This window comes from Amia ocellicauda, chromosome 4, assembly GCF_036373705.1.
Source record: "Amia ocellicauda isolate fAmiCal2 chromosome 4, fAmiCal2.hap1, whole genome shotgun sequence".
Classification (NCBI taxonomy): Eukaryota; Metazoa; Chordata; class Actinopteri; order Amiiformes; family Amiidae; genus Amia; species Amia ocellicauda.
This window is the reverse complement of record NC_089853.1, coordinates 17,134,653-17,154,981: the sequence shown is the minus strand read 5'-3', so window position 1 is coordinate 17,154,981 and position 20,329 is coordinate 17,134,653. Positions and strand designations below refer to the sequence as shown.

The 20,329-nt window shown below is 39.7% G+C and overlaps 2 protein-coding genes across 2 annotated transcripts in view; one reads left to right on the top strand and one right to left on the bottom strand.

Moving 5' to 3' along the window:
* The window catches only part of LOC136747864 (USP6 N-terminal-like protein), a 49,545-nt gene extending 40,161 nt beyond the window's left edge, over window positions 1-9,384 (top strand). Inside the window, exons 9-14 of the mRNA XM_066701135.1 lie at window positions 511-631; window positions 881-975; window positions 1,506-1,571; window positions 4,088-4,187; window positions 4,340-4,492; window positions 5,017-9,384. Coding sequence (XP_066557232.1) covers window positions 511-631; window positions 881-975; window positions 1,506-1,571; window positions 4,088-4,187; window positions 4,340-4,492; window positions 5,017-6,593 — 2,112 coding nt within the window. The 3' untranslated portion in view covers window positions 6,594-9,384. The remainder of the gene's footprint in view (window positions 1-510; window positions 632-880; window positions 976-1,505; window positions 1,572-4,087; window positions 4,188-4,339; window positions 4,493-5,016) is intronic.
* A 374-nt stretch (window positions 9,385-9,758) lies between these two features.
* On the bottom strand, window positions 9,759-19,900 carry uevld (UEV and lactate/malate dehyrogenase domains). The gene is made up of 12 exons (XM_066701136.1): window positions 19,722-19,900; window positions 19,228-19,312; window positions 18,898-18,963; window positions 18,168-18,331; window positions 16,633-16,768; window positions 15,688-15,809; window positions 15,463-15,568; window positions 14,274-14,444; window positions 13,495-13,668; window positions 13,269-13,356; window positions 12,900-13,023; window positions 9,759-12,226 (listed from the first exon to the last, which is right to left on the bottom strand). Exons 1-12 carry the CDS (start codon window positions 19,761-19,763, stop codon window positions 12,062-12,064), a joined length of 1,443 nt encoding a protein of 480 aa, XP_066557233.1. The 5' UTR covers window positions 19,764-19,900; the 3' UTR covers window positions 9,759-12,061.
* Between the last annotated feature and the right edge of the window lie 429 nt (window positions 19,901-20,329).

Here is a 20,329-nt window from a genome sequence, read left to right as displayed (position 1 = left end):
TGTCACACACACACATAGATAGTTAAGATAGATCCAAAACAAAAACATTTGGTGCACTGCAATGCTTTAGTTTGCAAACGTGTTGCCAACGCCCAACATATTATAATTTCTAAAATACCAGCAATCGCTCCTCTCGATGCATACCCAACAGCCAGAGATTGTAAAATACCAGAGACACATTTGGTCACACACCCTGTGATTGCTTACTAGAAATCTACACAACTAATCTACACATCTAGAGCCAAATTTCAATCAATTTCAATTAATTAAGCACACATTAAAACTATACAAATTAGAAATCCTGGTCCATGGTACATCTGAGCTGTCCTTATTCTTAATTGTTGTTTATTATACTTACCACATTTATTGTCAATTGTTAAGTATGTAATTAACAAAAATGCTTGTAATGCTGCCCTTTAGCCCTGTCCACAGCTGACAAAGCAATGGGGAAAGGCAAGTTTGGGTCAGAGTCTGAATCGCTAACTGTGGGAACTGTGTGTCCATTCTCAGGAGGTCAGCTATTGTCAAGGAATGAGTCAGATAGCAGCCATCTTGCTGATGTATATGAATGAGGAGGATGCCTTCTGGGCCCTGTCACAGCTGCTGACCAATCAGAAACATGCAATGCATGGTAAGAATATTCCTAAACACCTAAAATGTAGTTATTCTCACCATACCTAAGAATGATTACCTAATTGTTAAGAATAGATTAGAATAAATGGCAAAAATGTGTTGTGAACCCAAATGCATTTATATACTTTAACAGTAGGTAGATGACAATTTGAAAAGTGTATATGCCTGGGTTTACATTCTAACCTGCATAACTGTTACATCAATGCATTCCCTTCAGGCTTAAATACATATGTTCCTCCCTTTAAAGGTTTCTTTATACCTGGATTTCCCAAACTACAGCGGTTTCAGTCACACCATGACCAGATACTGTCAAAACTTATTCCCAAGTTGAAGAAGCACTTGGTGAGTTATTCTTTTTGTAAATTACGGACTGAAAAATACTTTATTTAGACTTTGTTGATAAATATCAATTTTATAGTAAGAGAGTCATCGAGCTAAAATGGCTTTCAACATATCATCTTCTGGAAATGTGGCTAATGTTAAAGACTTCTATGGTTAAGATCCCTATGTGATGATTTACATAAGAATTTTAAGACTAATTGTTAAGAGAGCCCAGAGAGTTTATAAGCACAGGTGGCACAGAACATCATGACGATTGTATGGGTAAGAAAGAAATAAGTCCATGTTTAGATGTGTTAGTGACACTGAATCATCTGCTTGTGTGGTCTCCTTTTCCAACAGTTTAAAGCAAAGTGGAATGAAATGCAGCAAGGGGGAAGCCTGGAGTGTGAAAACAGTTGCCAGTTCATGCCTCTGACACATTTTATTCATTTTTTTCCTTTCCCTATTTCTGCGGAGAGCGTTTTGTAACTGTGCTGCTCCCACAGCATTAAAGGTCACCTTTCACTATATACATCTCTCTTCTCATTCAGGACAAGGAACAGATGTCTACAGGGATTTACACCACCAAATGGTTTCTTCAGTGTTTCATAGACAGGGTAAGAATGCCATGCTAGGGCATTGACTATTAATGCATTTCAGGTGTTGTTTCAAATTCTGGATTCTATTCAGAAAAATAACCAATGTCAACAAAGTTTTCAGAAAAAGCGTATTCTCATAACATATTGCAAGAGCAAACTGACCTAAATTTAGGCTAAGCTGCTCAACCTACAAATACTATCTGAGCAAGTGCTCTACAGTTCCGATAAAGAAACCAGAACTTAAATTGCCTTGTCATGTATACAGAAAAAAAGCTTCCTTCCAGAAAATTATGTTTCTAATTAAGTTGTTTTCTCAAAATGTAATGGCCTATAGTTGTACTGATTAATGTCCAAGGGCATAAGAATATAAGAAAGGTTAGAAATGAAACAAGGTTGTGTGGTTCACTTTGTCGTTGCTTTGCTCACTGATAATCAATTCTAGAATTACATATTTATTTATTTATTTGTTCACACACACAAACAGAATAAGACAAATACACACAAAAAACAGGATAAAAAGTGCCGGCGAGGTTGGAAACTCAAAAGGGCTTATATTATAACAACAGCCAAAAGAACATATAAACAATATATATTAAAAATAATAATAATATTTACAAAACAGACAAAAGTCTGTGTGTATTCGTGCAACCAACTGTTTGTGCATCCAGTTGTTTTGTGAAGGTTACTAGTGTGTCAGTTTTGACAACGTAGATGGGGGGGGTTGTTCCAGGCCCCTGTGACTCTGTGTATAGAATTGTCTCCTATTTTTAATCCTATATCCATCAGTCCTTAGTTTCCATTAGTGACCTTGAGTTGCATTTCATTGTTGAGCTGTTAGTGTTCCCTTGCTTGGACTTAGTCAGGACACTCCATTCAAATCCCACTCGCTTACACATGGATCCCGATAGTTAGATGAAGTCTGTTAGAAAACCACATTAAAGAAGACCACAGATACTATATCTCTAATTAAAAAAGGATGTTTGGACAGTGTTTTTGTCACTCAACTTCTGCCAGCTCTGCTCTGTCAAGAGCTTTGGGCTGATGATTTAGTACTTTATCATAAAGTGAATCTCTTCAGGGACTTTCTTTACTTAAAATGAAATGTCTGGCACGTTTGTGATCCTAATTTTAATGTCCAGATGAACAACAAAAGGAGTCTGTCCGAACATAGCTGAGAAGTTTGTTTTCTATAAAAATACTGCTTAAAGAATTCCCCTAACACTCCGCATTGAGGGAAAGGAACCCCGCATCATTTTTCTTGCCTCTCAACAGAGTGAGCAACACATTCTGCAGATTCTTTGTGTCATCCTTGTTTGGTGTTTAGACACTAAACCATTACATCATAGGCTGACCACAGGCTAAAAGAATTCACAGGGTGGGTCCTGATACACATTTCATGGCCAAGCTAATTAAAAGAAAACCAAAACTGAGCAAACGAAAGAAACAAAGAAAGAAAGAGAGAAAGAAAACTGTTTGCATGAATGTATGTACTAAGTTGCACTATGTTTAAAAAAAAAAAAAAAAGAAGGGGGAAAAAAAGGGTCTTCTTTTTAAGGAAGCCGTCTGATTCCTGCTGCTGGATTGTGTTTCAGGGACGATTTGCCAGCAGGGGTAGTTATGCTTTGTGTGTTTCTAAGCTAGATCAATAAAATCTAGCGGTTTTGGTGGTGGAGGAGGCAGAGATGAGCTGCTGTCAGCACTATGGAGCACTGCCACAGAATTAGGAATCTGTGGCCTGGAAGTTCAGACTGCGTCATCTGACCACTGAGTCGCTCCATTTTAAACACGGTGAATGACCACCGTTCAATTACAGGAGAATGCGGTGCCCTACTGAGTACCTCTCCGTGCATACTCTTTGGAAGTTCTGTCACTGTTAGTCTCACACACTATTGAAACACTTTGAATTAGAACTTGTAATTGCAAACCATATTTTACAGTGATAGCTCTCTGTAAGGAGGAGTGGGCTGTTATAGCTGGGTTAACGTATTGGATCTCAAAGTCACTAAATTCCCGAAATAAGCATGTCCTTAGATACATTTATTTGCCAAAAACTACTGGGACAGGTAGCATGCTCTGTTTCATGAAAGTAGTAATTGCTGCTTATAGGTGATTCCTTGAAAATAATGTGGAAAAATTACTTAAATGTTACTTAAGGCCAAAAATAGTCCAGAATTTTCTTGGAGTATTGCTCCCTTTTTGGGGCCTTATTGTGTAATTTTGTTTGGGCACGGGTACATAGTTTTTATTTTCAGTCATTTCCAGTACACTGCAGTCGATGTAGCGACTGGCTGGTTTAGAGTCAAATTGAGAAACTGAGGTTAAGTATTTATGGAACCAATTTCCCCAAGCTACAGACAAAACATTAATTCCGTAAAACAACAAGTTGAAATATGTATTGTATTGTATCTCTACAGAGCAGACCGCAGCTTGTTAAAAATGGATTGAACCACTTTGCAACCGGAGTCTTTAGTGGATTCCCCATTTGTTTTAACAAGCCTTTTCTTTTTTTTAACCATTGTTTTCCCTTTCAACAGACCCCTTTCACACTGACTCTGCGCTTGTGGGATATCTACATATTGGAGGGAGAGAGAATCTTGACTGCTATGTCCTACACCATCCTCAAATTGCACAAAAGTAAGGAATTACAACAACAACCTACACCCTTATTTTAAAGGAGAACAGAACTTGAACAAAATGTTTGTTTTAAATAAAGAAAAACAACCTCCATGATTGTGAGTGTCCTTGCATTGTATCCGTCACTCGATTTTTTTCAATTGTTTTTCCAGAGCGGTTACTGAAGATGTCTCTGGAAGATCTGCGGGAGTTTCTACAAGAGAAGATTGCAGCATCCTTCATCTCAAATGATGACATGGTGATTGAGCAGCTGCAAGCATCCATGTCAGAGCTACGCAAGATGAAGCTTGATTTGCCTCCCCCAGGTTCTGACACTGCTTTGTTATTATTATTATTATTATTATTATTATTATTATTATTATTATTATTTTCTGAATTTTGTAGAATAGTATTTTTGAACATTATATGTCAGTCTTTTTTGCCTGCGGAACTATATGTAAGCCAGCCTGCCTTTCGCAACTTTTTTATTCCATGATTTAATGTAAGCGGACAGCTTAAACAGAAATACACAGTAGTCTCTTTCATCCCAGCCATGCATGTTCAGAGCAGGCTGTTAAATGTGATGTTGAATATTGGCTTGTAACTATAATGGCAGAATATAGACATTCTGAAAGGTGTTGGAGCCACTTTACATGAAATACTGGATGGTAGGGCAGTGCCAATAAAGAAAGAGATGCAAGGAACACACCAGTGACTTTCTCTGTATCAAAGAAATAAAAAATAAAAATAAATGGCAGCCTAGCTGAAAAAACACAAGAAAATCATATCATCATTGGTGACACAAACACACTGGTTTGATGCATTAACATTTCTCCACTCTTGTTCAAAGGAAAATCTGATGAATTCCCAAAGAAGCCCCTTGGCCAAGAGCAGCCCATTTTGCATATGCCAGTGAAACCTCATCAAGCTGCCAATGGCAAAAACCAAATGGACCTCAGGATTACTAGAGAGAAGATTGTGCCCGATGAAAGTCCTCCAGAGCCCAACTTCAAGACTGTGAATGGGGAACGTGTGAGCCTACCCTCTCCTGATCCAGTCGTGGTGCACAGTCACAGACTACAATCCCCGGGGCAGAGCCAGCCGCACACTCCAGAGGAGCGAGCCCCAGCAGAAATCCAAACACCATTTGACGGCGTACCTCAAGATGCAGAAAGACCCAACGGAATGCCAGCGGAAAAGACAACGAGTCAAATTACGGAAGTGCCCTTCCCACTGCCTTGCAGAGATGTTTCTGAGAGGCTGAGGGAAAACATTGCGGTTCCCAGCGGAGTTCTGCAGGTGACGGAGGGAGGTGCTTTGGTCAGAGATGAGGAAACAGGTGTGGATGTGGAGGAGGTGGGACCGGCTGCTGACACAGAGCAGCATGGGGAGCCCAACGAGTGGCCACCTCCTTATGAACCCAACGAAGTGGATTTGCCTGGTGTGCAAGCTGGGGAAACTGGGGATATTCTTGTGCAATCCCCAGAAGTGATGGACTTGGACCTGCTGCAGCTTCCTCCTCCTCCTCCGCAGTTCTGCACGGACTCCCCAGTCATGCATCCCGACACCCCCACTTGCACTACCCCCTCCCTGGATGCAGACTTACCTCAAGGTGCTATGCCTTTCTCAGAAGTCCCACCAGAGCCTTCATACCCTGTTCCCCTTCTGATAGTAGAGAATCGCTCTATCTTCTCTGAGGAGGCTCAAGAGTTGCCACTCCTCCTGGGGCTGCCCCTTCCCTCGGGCGACAGACGGCCGTCAAATACGTCCCACTATGATAACATGTCGGACACGGAAGCCCCGGACTTGGATCAGCTCCTCGAGAACACAGCAGGTCTGCAATGCAGCCACTTGCCACAAGAGGAACCACCGTCAGAACTTCCAGATGGGAGTTCAAGCCTTTCGGACCCTCTACCAATTGAGGATCTAGTGCCATATCCTCCCCCTCCACCACCTTTGGCCTTTTTCCTACCAAAGCAAGCCGCTATGCCTCCTCCTCAGTTTTCCACACCGCCCCCTTTCCTGCAGGTATCCAAGCAGGAAACCCAGAACCAGTGGGACACCTGCACACTTCCAGAGCAGCCTGCACATCCTGTGGCTGAAAGACTGAGGCTTTTTGAGTTAGCCACGTCCAGCCCTCAAGTCCCTGTCAAGTACGGTGTGGCCCAGAACCTGGTGAGCCAAGCCCAGGTGTCTGGGCCACCCCAGAAGGATAGCAGACTCGCGGAGAACTGCAAGGACAGCAGTAAGCTCTTTATCATGGAGGAGGGAGAGGCAAGGGGCTGTCAGCTCACCGTGACCTGTGACCCTTCTGCTCAAACCGTGGCCCAGACAGGCCCAGCAGGGGTCCCCACGGTGCGTTCAGACTCCGATTTCTACCGGACACATGCCTCCAGCCCACAAGTTTCAAAATCAGTGACATTTTAAAATTTCAAATGGTCTGGGCTGAGGTAATTTTGGACTGTCTGATTTCTCCTGTTTTGATTTCTAACAAATTATTTAGCCATCACAGAAGGAGAGGAAAAAATCTTCCTTTTTGAGCTGCCAAGTTGATGTACTGCATAACCTTACAAGGAAAACAAGTATTTCAGAGAAAAGTACAGAAAACCACCTTTTCCTAGAATTAGAATTAGACTAGAATTAGTATATTTGGTCCATTTGACAAATACTGGTCTCAGACATGACAAAAAAGGCATTAATGGGAGAAATCTGTGTAGGACTGCAGGGTCTTACTTAATGCAGCAAAACAAACAATTGCAATCAAATGTAACGCAGTTCAGTCAGAAATTCATAGTAATTTATTTTAGTATTTGAAAGAGCTTAATTATTATTATTAATAATAATTATACAAATAAAGCTCAAAGTGGAATTCAATTTAGCCTGGAAGTGGCTTACAAGATATGAATTTCTGACCAGGTGATTATAAAATCATAAGAGAACAAAGGATCCCTTGTAAACGGCAGAGTGTTTTCTTTATCTCAACTGATGGTACTAAAGTGTGCCATACAGTGTGGTGCTTCTGGCCTGGGGGGGGGGGTTCTGTTATAGGTCAAACTAGATCAAATGGCTGAAACATCACAATTGGTCTTCAACTGAGGTGGAGATGAATCAGTCATTTTGATTTGCAATATATCGTCTTTTTTTAATCTTTTTTTAATGTGCAGTTTTGATATTTGAGCGAACACAGCAAGATAAGCCTCCGAGGCGCAAGACTCTAGCGATATTAAAAGTGAGCGGGCTCACAGCAGGCACAATAATACTCTCCAGACTAATACCCATATTGAAGCTTGCTGCTTACATGCTCAGTTTTCCTTCAAAAGGTTGGAAATATTTACTTTGGTACCACTTTGATTACTCTTGTAACTATATAGTTAAGCATGTTTTATTGCTTCAGGTAAAATTAACAAAAGTGCTAATGGAAATTGTTCTCCATTCTTGGATAGAATTTCCATTACTTAAAACTCAGCGTGACAAACTCCACTATTTAATATGTTCAAAAGCAAGGGTTTTCCTTTGTGCTAAGAGGGCACATTTAGTCTTCTTTGTTTTGAAATTATATTTCAATTTTTGAAACGTACTTCTGCAGTATTATATGGCAATTCTTTTGATATCTTTAAAAACAAAGAAAATTAGCTTTTTGTAGTAATAATGTAGATATTTTGTATGTATAAAATTAGACTATAATTTATAAAATAAAATAAATAAAAATATGCCTACATTTGTAACCATAGCTAGAACAGAAGAATTTGGAAAACTGTGTAGAAAGTTTAGAATGGCTTCCAAAATAAAGTCTCTATCCACCAGGTGGGTTCTGTCAGCGTGACATTAATGAAACGCATAGGATCACTCCCAGGCTGTTGTGTAGAAGGCCTCCATCACATCCGTTACAGAGATTGAATGGTAGGAAAATCTGTGTAGATCGATGTATAGTGATCAGGCCTTCCCTTGCTCTGGGCTCATTGGACAGACGTTGGGAGATGCAGCCTGTTTCTGTTCAGTCAAGCTTCACTGACCCAGTTCCCTTACCATCTCATCCCAATCCAATTACTTTCAGAACTTGACTGCGTTTCTTTTTTTTAACCATTAACCATTGCCTTTTTCAATCAATGAGTTAAACCAGTTAATTAGTATTGGAGAAAGTAGCACATTTAACTGCCTTAATGAAACAGTTGCCCCCAAATTCCACATTTAAGAAGTGTGCACAGCATACAACTGTATGTTCTGTATAAAGCAATACTGTCCCAATTGAATGAGAGCAATTTTAAGCGCTACAGTCAATACACAAGAACCCTTACAGCCTAGTTGTAAGATCCTCACAACCTTACCTGTGTATAAATAAGTAAATAAAAAAAGAAATACATCTCTTTGCAGAGCCTGTTAAAAGTGTACTCATACTTTGCCATGATGAGGCCTTTTATTTATGCCATTCCTAGTTCAATATTGCCACCTGGTGGAAATAAATAGTTTTGCATGTTGTTTTTCATTTTTTGTGGGACACTGGTGTAAACATTTTCCTTACATTACAACTAATGAGGAGGGTTTTGTTTCTTGGTTCAGATGCTGCCTTTTGTAAACAAGTTGCCAGAACAAGTTTTCCCTGTTTTTTCAGTTGTAATTAGGTGTCTTCTGTGAAAGCTGCCCACAGTGAGCTTGAAGCACAAACTGCCCCCCCACCAGAAAATAAATAAATGAATCAACAAATATGCAGCTATTATGCACAACAGCTCAGGAAGAAAAGAAAACAGCAAACTGTTTCTGTAAAGGGTGTTCAGTGAGACTATAGCAATGCTCTAAAGATTTGCAACGAATCAACATGGGATTGGGGTGGGTGAAAAAAGGGTGGCACACTTCCTTCCACTGCTAACAAAGGACATGAACTGCTTTCATGTATATAAATATATATATACCCTGATGAAGAAGAAATCCAGTTAAGTAGACTACGCAAGTATACATACAGCATACTTAACTGCACTTCTTGTTTTGTCATGTCTGCACTTTGTTCATATAAGCGTAAACAACTGAAGAGCTTCCTTTAATTTGTCCAGTTTGACTATTAACATGTTTGTACATTCCTTGTGTTGTTTTTTTAAGGAGTTGGAAGGGCTCCAACCAAATGTTTTTGGTTTTATTACAATTTGTTAGGTGTAAATACTGTTTTGCCTGTTATGTTTGAGAGGAAAAATGAAAATCAAAACAATACAGAAAAAAGTTTATAACATCTCTGGCTGAAAGTGTTTTATTCAAAAGTGGATCAAACTGACCTATACATTAATATCAAACATGGAAAAACTAGACACATTCAAACTGACATCCATGCTTCCTGATCTTCACTGTGAAGGTCACTTGTCTGGAAGTGCATGGATGTTTAATCACTAACTTCCCAAAGTTAGTGTTTTTTCAACAGATTCAGTATGCTACATTTCACATCAAAGAATTTCCCTTTCACGTCATACATGCGTTGTTTGTAAATTCAAAGCGTTCCATCCTAATTGATATATCCTCTCCACAGTCATTTCAATTCCTGTTTGAACATTTGTCACGACGTGCAACTATTGTGGAGATTTTCATGCAAAGAAAAACATACATTGAAAACATCTTTAAATATAAGGTTTATTGCCATTACATGTTAACTGCATAATCCTGCCCTTTTCAACATACTTGTACAGTACACAATCAAACACAAAACACTCAGTGCTGTCGACAATATCGGTTAGCTGCTGTTAGGAACTCTTCACTCAGAGGTCAGAACTGGAAAAGTAAAATTATATATATGCCTTAATTATTTGCAATTCCAGCAGAGCAAAGACCTCTGAACATTCATTATCTCAGAGCCTGAATAGGATTTCAAAAGAGATACATTTAGCCACAGTTCTGGCCACAGTACCTAATTTTCTGAAATCTGAAGCACTGCATCTGCCAAAAAGCTGAACATTCATTGCACTGCAGCTGTGTTATCTTAATTATTATAGTTCTGATAGCTATTATTGTTATTATGTTAGTCTAAATGAATTATAGCAAACCACAACAAGGAGGGAAAACTAATGGGGGCGTAATTGCTCCAGAGAAAAAGTATTTGATAAATAAACACATTGAAGTTATTTTTCAATACAAGTGCTCAAATGGTACAAAAAAGAAAGGCACAATAAAACTGACAGCACAGTTGTCATAAGCAGAAGCTTGCATATTGGAGGTTAATCTTTTCAAAATGAATCAAAAAACACATTAATTCTCCCAGCACAACAACAAAAAGAAAAAATGTTTAGAACACCCACAGTAAAACATGACTGACAGGAACAGAATAGAGGGGCTGGTAATTCATTCTTATAATAATAAGAAGTTAAGAAATTAACCGCACATAAAGGCACTTAGAAGTTGTTTTCAAAAGGTCACTGAAAATAAAGTGCACAAAACGCCTGGAAGAGGCTGTAGTGTCTCAGACCTAGAACAGGCCTAGTGTTTCTTCACCTGAAGTTTTAAATAACGAAGGGTTGGTTCCACAGACCCTGACTGACACCAGTCTTAGATACCATATGGAAAATAAAATGGTATTCTTAAAAAAGTGCAATCAAGATGTGAAAGCAGTGGCATACGATATAAACATATGGTGTTCTCCATTATCGTAGATGTGGCTTAAACAACATTGTAATTATAAAGAAACAGGTTTGATGAGGCTTGCATATAAAAACGAGTTTTACACAATATAAAATCTTAGGCATGATTACAAAAACATAAAAAGGATTGAAAAATTAAAATCGAAAAGTCTCTCCACCTACTGCTCATCTAGAGTCCTAGTAGTCACTCAGTAAATTCTCTCTCCTGATACAATTAATCTCTTATTATTGTAACTATCATTACAAGGTGTCTTACAGTTCTTATTTCATTAATTGTGAAGGGAAGGAAGAAAAAAAAGTCCTGCCGGAGTTTAGGTAGATATGTAACAATCCAATATATGGACAATTTAATAAAAATACACGCACAAACAATCAATCCACACAAACCTAATTATACAACATCAAAATGACAAGCCGGTTTGTGGTAAAGATCAGTGTGCAAACTTCAACTGTAACAAAGTCTGACAATGTTAAGCACCTTTACCAAATTCAGACAATACAATTTGAATATTCTAAACCAAAAATGAGTGTGTTAAAGTAGCAATTCCCCTTTCAGGTTTTCACACAGTATTATTAATAGTGGAGCTCTAGATCAGCAAACATCACCTCACATACCAGGCGTGAGGTCTTGTGTGATGTAAATCTACACCACCTTCATTAAACTGATTTTTTATTATTAACATTCAAATCATGCTTTAAAGACTCTGCATTAAATAGTCCTCTGTACCTTTAGTGTTCATAATAGTCAATGAAAACTACCCAAGTAAATGAAAAATCTGCATAATTCGTGAATTTAGTGCATAACTAATCTTTGAAGACTACTTTAACATTAGTTTATATAGGAAATTCTTTGAGGCTACTGCACCAAAATGGATCAGCCACTAACTCAGATTACATCAAAATATATTTATATTTATATTTCTGCAGATTGCACAAAACCTTAAAGCTGACATTACAGGTATTCCTTGCTTCAGATAAATCCAGGTTTATATTTAAAACTAAACTGGAGGCAATTTTAACAGGCGCAGAACGTCAGGGTACCACAGGATAAGGGTACATGTTAAATAGAGAGTGCCAGAGAATTCGAGATCTCCGACTTCCTCCCAGAGGAGACATTTTGAGGTGAGGTAATTGCTTGTTCCGAGATGAACGAATCCACCCTGGTGTGCTGGGATGTATGCGTTAGAAACTGCAGAGGTGCAAACCAAGTCCGCTTACTTCCTGGCTCCTTCGGGACAGCTTGTGTTAAGATGCGTACCACAAGCGTCTACAGGGATCTTGCCTTTATATCCGGAGCTGCTGTAGAAAGTTGCTCAGAGATACAGCGCTCTCCCTTAATTTGGAGTTGTCCTCCTGCCCCAGGGTCAGTTTGGAGATCTTGGTCACCCCTCTTGTGCCCAACTCACAGGGCAAACTCAGGAATGCCTCCCCGCTGATGCCACCCCATGCCTGCAGCACAAAGCACACAGTATCACAGTAGAGCAGTTGCCAGGGGATCTCCATACGGCCCCTGGGTCCCACTGGGACTAAAACTGCATGAGACCTTTATTCCATTGCCTGGGAGTGGTCTTACTCTGGCCCGAGTTTGATTGTGATGAATTGTGGGAAAATGAATCCCTGCATCAAACACAGCCTTGAGGAAAGAACTGACCTCTGCAATGTGCCCAACAGTTTCTTTCCACAAACAAAACCTTGTTACAGTATAACTTAATCAATCTATCAACAAGTTCCAACATGTACTTTTTGTTTTTGTAATCCGACAATAGAAACCTATGCTATCTATCCAATAAAATGCTAAGCTTATGAGGATCTCACTTAGTGACACGTGAACCTCAACTTCAGTAAGTCGAGGAGCTACAAAATATTGGCATGCATTTATCAATACCCCTGAAAGAGAATGTGGTGAACGATCTTTGATGAAAATAAATATTACAGAAATTAGCTCATGACAAAACATATAAATCTTCTTAAATGTTTGCAATGGGAAAGCATTTCAACCCATCTTCCTTACTTCTATTTTCAAAAGGGTGGAGGACAGGGGGTGGTCAGTAAGTATTTGGCTTTCTGGGTTTGTGACCAACTACACTAACAAAAATAGAGAACCAGTAGAAATGGTGTTTACCTGTGCCAGGGTAGAGACGGAGTGCGTCTTCCTCTGGTCGTGCACGATAGTCTGTACGATGTCGGCCACTGAGAGTCCCACAGACCATGACCTTTGGCCTTTCCCCTTCAGAATCTCAAATGCCCTGTCAACCGCAAAGGCTCGTTAGTGAAGAAATGAATGCTGAGCAAATGTATAAATTCCATGAATCAATATGGATGAAATTCTGTCCGCATAAACACAGATCCACATTAGAAGACTGCATTGTATTTATTTGGGGGGGGACTAGAAAAAAAAAATGACTTTAATGTCTGAAAATTCATAGTAAATCACGATAAATTGTTCAAGTTATAATCCAGTAAAAGTACATATTCATTGATCTCTAATTACCGGTCTGTCAGTGGTTTTGTGGAGCTGGGCCCTGGAATGACTTCTGGTTGGCTGTCTGTCGTTGGCACAGAGGTACTCCAGGCAGCAACTTAAAAAAAATATATATATATATCTATATCAAACAGCTGCACACAGAATGGTGAGGATACAATAAAAAAAAATGATATATACAGTATAATACATAGTGTCTCTCTCATTACAATATATTACTGTTTCCCTGCCATACCTTTATTGTCAGACCGCTCTCCGATGACCCAGGGCTGTTTGCTGGCCGTTCTGGTCATGAGCACGACGGAGAGGATGTAGGTGAGGCGCTCCGAGTCCAGGTTACACCCGGTACCGATCACATGCGACGCTGGCAGCCCACTGTGCTTCCAAGCCACATGCGTCATGATGTCCACTGGAAAGAAAGCACAAGACCCAGAATGGAGTTAGCCTGGGGAGCAGCACTACATGAATAGAATAATGACGATAAAATATTTGATACCGCAATAATCGACCGGCATTGGTAATCTGCATTAATCTCTTAACACACCGAACGACAGCAGCAAAGCCCAGGAATTGTAAAGCACATATTTCCTGAAAAAAATGGACTTACAGAATTTATTTTTGGGTCTTAACAGAATTTTTTCACCTGGCCACATTAATGACAATGTGGGAACTATTCCACAAGGAAATCAATATAAATCCAAGTAGCTGGTCTGTAACTTAACCTTGTGCCCAATCTAGGTTTCTGAAGCATTCTTATCCTGGCTGGCTGATTTAGTTCCAGTACAAAGAACATGCCCCCTTTGTTCTTGAATGGGTTATCTAGGCTATTTATTTCTTTGGTTTAGAACCAAAATTAATGTTAACCCAGAACGGCAAACGTTAGCAAAATATTTGACACCTACTAAAAACAATGTGTTCTACCTTCACTTACACAGCAGGTTACGTTCAGGCTGAAATATTGCTCCACTTTTCTCATCTGTCTACTGTGAGTGACAGTGGATTGTCAGGGCATACCTGGCTGGGATGCAATGAGCAGCACTCCATCCGGGCTGAAGCGAGACAGACTGGGTATGATCCCTCTGTAAAGATCCACATTGGTCTGGACAACACCCACGTAAGACTCATCATTGCTCCAGGCATTGGCTGTCACCACAACAACCTTAGAACCCACTGAGGCTGCAAGATCTAGAAATGGAGGCGTTGGTTTCTTGTTAACGTCAATGGTTTTTAGTTTAAACACCCAGTACAAACACTGTTATACATTTTTCTGTCTGAGAATATATAGTAAATCAGTACCATTGTATTTATCACTCAATTCTTAGGCTTTTACAATACGTTGTGAATGAAGACTAAATGCTGAAAAAAAGTTTATCGTATATATTTCTAAACTCTAAACCCTTCGGACTTCAAATATTTATTTTTGCAAGGGATGTAAATTCAGATTTGGCACATAGTCTTTTCTATTTGGCCTCACTCGCCAATCTAAAAATATACTATAAATATAATGAATGAATGCTTTCTGTATTATGCCATGTTAAAAGCACAATAAAGCATAGGAATGCAAAGTGAAAAACATGGCAAAGGACAGAGGGACTCCGTAAACAGGACTTGGAAAACCATGGCAAGGGACAGTTAATGCATGATAAAACCATGGGACAGCTGCTACATTACCATGGAATTGTACAACCACACGAATTCATAAGGAACCCACTTGACAGCTGTTCACCTCGATATAATCAAATTGTATGTTCTCACAGAACTACCCAGAGCCTTCATTATCGCCTCTTACTGAAAACTAGCTCCTGAAGGGTGTCATGTAGCAGATTGTCATGCGACTCACTCAACAGGTTCAGTCATGTGAGTAATGCTTAGATGCCAAGTTGTGTCATTTTCACACATGGTCTGTATCTTTGTATGCCATTAATAATTAGAGAAACAAATGCAGGCGCTCCAGTCACATCAAAAGCAGATGAAAATACTCATTCTCTTTTGTTAAACAAATGCCCAAATATCTAACCATATCTCTATCCTATGTTTACATACCGAAGTCAGACAGGTTTGTACATCACGTAAATCACTTTAAACAATCCAATCCGAGGAGAACAGTCCATTAAAACGCACTCCCTTCTTACTTGGCAACCCAATGGAGATTTTGAAAGAAGTCACAAGAGTAAGCAAAGAGGAAACGTCCAGTCAGGTGTACCTCGGCTGACCTCCACCTTGGGCAGGTTGAAGATCTCCAGATCCATGGTCCCCAGTGCTGTGGTGTTTTCAGAGAGGTCAATGAGGATCAGCTTATCCACACAGCCCTGCAGGGGTCACAATTTCAAGCACAATCGCTGAAACGCCGAACAAACCCATTTCAATTTTTCCAAAACAAGAAGTATAAAATGTTGCAAGTTGTGTGACAGTGAATGAACAGAAGTACCTTGGCCAAAATACTCATCAAGCAGGCCACCCCTAAGTCACCACCCCCTACCACTGTGACTTTGTTGATTGGCTGGACTCCACCGATCCTTCCGGGGGTGTGGAGGTTCATATCAGTCATTCCTGCGACAAGCCAAGGCAACAAAATGCATTTTAGTTAAGAAAAAACACAAAAGGCAATGTTAACATGAAATTCCCCTAAAAACTCCACGAGAAAAACAATACTAATTAAGTGGGCTTGTAATTCCAGATTACTTGCATTAGTGATTACATTACATTTTCGTGTCCTCCAAATTATTCAACATCAAATGGATTACTTTTCCTCAACCTGCATTTCAAACTATATGTATCTCAGCCAGGGACGTGCACAGCTTTGCGGGGGGTTGAAGCAAACAAAGGGGCACTTCGGTCCGGGGTGGGGTGCTGACGAAAGTGCGGTCCAACTACCTAGTTGTGGATTGCGCAACAGATCGAGGGAGGGGTGACCGGGACAAATGGGGCACTTCAGAAATTAAGGGCAGGGGAATGAACGTCCCTGCAAGTCCCTGATCTCAGCTGTGCATGAACCTGCACTCCGTTTACTTAAACACAGACATATCTGCCCTCTTAAGCTTCTTTAGAACCAAGCCAAGCACTGTCGCATCCTTAACATAATTTCAAACTTCAACATAATATACGAGGACAAAGAGTGCTGTACGGCTTACAGGAAATGGGGAAAAAATAAGGAAGTAAAAGCTAAAACACTGATTTAGTCAAAACTTTATATAAGGGGTGGGGGACAACACATTATGTACTCAAAACAAAATAGCAGGAGAAAATAACTGAGCAAAATCTAGTCAGGTAAGCTGCTTGAGTGATGTCCAAGAGCTTTTCTGAAGAATGTTTTACAGTCTTCGAAACTCAGACTCGCTATATTATTGCAAGACACCATGTGAATGCATCTCACCTCCAGAGATTTTGGCTACATAAGCCAACAGCTCAGCCGGATCTTTCTCAGTCCCAGATTGCTTAGTGCTAAGAGGTGGATCTTCTTCAAACTTAGCAATCATTTCACTGAGAAGCCCGTTCACCGTAGACTTTGGCTGAAAGAAAAAGGACATTTCTTTCCACAAAATCTGCATTTTCCACCTGGATCCTTTTCATGCTGGATGGTAGACAGTGCACTCCATTCACTGTCCTGTTACAGTGGACCAGTGTACCACCTTGACCATATACACCGATCAGCCATAACATTATGACCACCTGCCTAATATTGTGTAAGTTGTGAGGTGGGGCTCCCATGGATTGGACTTGTTTGTCCAGCACATCCCACAGATGCTCGATTGGATTGAGATCTGGGGAATTTGGAGGCCAAGTCAACACCCTGAACTCGTGATTCATCAGACCAGGCCACCTTCTTCCATTGCTCCGTGTTCCAGTTCTGATGCTCACGTGCCCATTGTAGGCGCTTTCGGCAGTGGACAGGGGTCAGCATGGGCACCCTGACTGGTCTGCGGCTACGCAGCCCCATACGCAACAAACTGTGATGCACTGTGTGTTCTGACACCTTTATCAGAACCAGCATTCACTTTTTCAGCAATTTGAGCTACAGTAGCTCGTCTGTTGGATCAGACCACACGGGCCAGCCTTCGCTCCCCACGTGCATCAGTGAGCCTTGGCCGCCCATGACCCTGTCGCCGGTTCACCACTTTTCCTTCCTTGGACCACTTTTGATAGGCACTGACCACTGCAGACCGGGAACACCCCACAAGAGCTGCAGTTCTGGAGATGCTCTGACCCAGTCGTCTAACCATCATAATTTGGCCCTTGTCAAAGTCGCTCAGATCCTTGCACTTGCCCATTTCTCCTGCTTCTAACACATCAACTTTGAGGACAAAATGTTCACTTGTTGCCTAATATATCCCACCCACTGACAGGTGCCATGATAACGAGATTATCAGTGTTATTTCACTTCACCTGTCAGTGGCCATAATGTTATGGCTGATCTGTGTATGTGCTGTGAAGAACCTGGGTGTAAAACTTCTGCATGTTCTTGAATATTTGTTAGAAAACAATGGGGTGTTAAATAACTGGAAGGTTAAAGATTTGTCATGTTTATTATAATAGCATTCTGCTGTGTTTTCTGCCATATCAATGTTGTATGTGGTTGTCTCCAGTTGTTTTATCTTAGATTGCTCTTTGTAGATGAGAAGGAGTGATTGTTAGATCTATGCTGATGAAAATGTACACAGGAAGCAGATAAGCATTGCAATAATTTTTGAAGCAGCTTTCCTATACATTTCACAATATATCCAATGAAGACAACAAATAGGGAATCACAAATAGATGATACAAAGTACTGCTGTAATTTAAAATTAATGAATTGGCAGAAGCAAAGCTAATCTAATAAACAGTTTATAATAAACAGTCAATTTTTTTTTCCACACCAGCACTCAATCTATCAGACCAATGGCGAATATCTGAACTCCACTACAGACTTACATGATCCCAGTTGTGGAGGTAGGGCAGGTGTATCTTCCCATGGGTGTCCACATGCTTCCCTACACGGATTACCATGTTGGGGGAGGGCCTGAGGAGGCATATAGGGGGTGTAAAGGGAAAGGAGTCCAGCAGCCATAGTTGGATTGGCAAGTTGTAGGACTGACCTGTGTAACAAAGCATGCCAACAAGGAACAAATAGGATTAATGCAGAAGAGACCAATGTTAACATGTTGAGCAACACACTAACAAAGAAAACAAGGTTAAAACAGTGTACCTTCATCTGTCAAAGCCTGGCATGTAATTTAGTGATAACTTCACCTCAAATTTGTTATTTCCATTGAACCTATTACCTAATACTGCACTGTGTATATTCTTTACAGTGAATTGTCCTAATAACTGGGATTTAGTGGGGTTAACTACAAGTTTATGATAACTGGATTTACAAATTGTCCCAAGTCAAAGTGAAAAGTAGTGTACCTTATTTCCAACTTCACCACTTCAAATGGTGCATGTTGGAGAGAGAAAAGCCAAAAATAATTGGGGGTAGCACGAGAAAATGCTGGAGCACAGGTTTCTTATACACACACTTTCCATGTCAACTGCCTTATGTGGTTAAGTGTCCTATCCGTGTGTTTTTGTTGTTGTTTTTATGTAACTGATGACTATTTATCAGTACTGTATCTACAAAACAGATCTTGTGATTTCGTTTTGGCATGCAAATCTGCCATACCTTGATATCTGACTGGGATATTTCCAACCAGCTTCAAAAGGTCCTTTTGAGAGCTATCACTGAAAGCTGAAAGAGGAAAAAAATATAAATCAAGAATACTTAGCTTTGGATACAATAGCTTGTAAACGTCTGACACATAAACGCGCATAGATATAAAAGAACATTCTAGTGCTGACATGTGGAAGATTCTTCAACGAATATATTTGTTTCCTGGTTTATTTCTAAATGTTATTAGTGCCATCTTAAACACTCGCGGTGTCAATTAACATGTCTTGATTGAGATTAGGGATATGACGCAACAGACAAATAAAACAAGGAAGCTGATCTTACTGTAAGTGCCGGCGAATGGCTCTATTCCCGGGTAAATCCGATACACTTTCTGTAGTTCTTCAATTGCCACGTCTCGGAATTTGTACTGGTTTTAAAACAAGGTTAACATGTACAACTGCATCTCTGCTGGATTTTATACACTTTTAATATTATGTACAAAAGAAAATTATCTCAAGATGATTACATACGTGTCATATTATTAAAACAATACATACAATCTCATCCCCATCAGCCTACTAATAATACCCACTGCTGGGTGATGTTTCCACTTACTTACTTCGATGTACAGCTTTTATATTCAAATCGTTGCTATTGTTACTTAGAGACAACACTGGCTAGATAATTCACAAGAATTTGGCCTAGGTTACGGTTGTAGTAATTGTTGTTATGAACTAAAATACTGTACTAAACTTTTCATGTTGTCACCATTTCGTGTGACTGGATTGTTGAGTTAAACTTACTGGTGTCAACCACTCAAAAACATGTGTACCAACCTTTGACAGTGTTTTCTTGATTGTTTCTTGGCTTAAATCCATTGCTCACTATATATTGAATGTCTGCATGAATGAAATTCAATTAATAAGCAGCAAACGTTGGCATTAGGAGACGCTGCTATAACCTGTACTACTTTAGTAGACACTTCCGTGAATTGGGACTTTCATGTCGTCAGCTACGGAACGCCAGAGAGGTCTGTTGTTGAGTGTGTATAAACTGTAATGACAATCGCGAAATTCGTTGAGTAGGTAAGGCATAGCTGCATAAATTACAAGCCAAATCCATTAAGTAATTAGCCATTATATTTGTTACAGCTTATTCTACTTACTGAAAACGATTTAAGGACACTGTTCTTTACCGACCTTTATTGTTATGTAGCACTTTTCAAGATAAATGGACTTTCAATTCCTAGATAGTCAAAAGATATACATCATACTATCTAATTTAAGTTTGAACTCGTATGCTACTTTAATTGTTCTTCTACATAACTAATTAAATGTTGTATTGTATTCTATATAAAAATATACTTCAATTATAAAATGGAACAACGTTTTAGATTTAATAAAACTCAAATCCTTTGTGTGTCTTTTTTTGATTTCGCATGTAT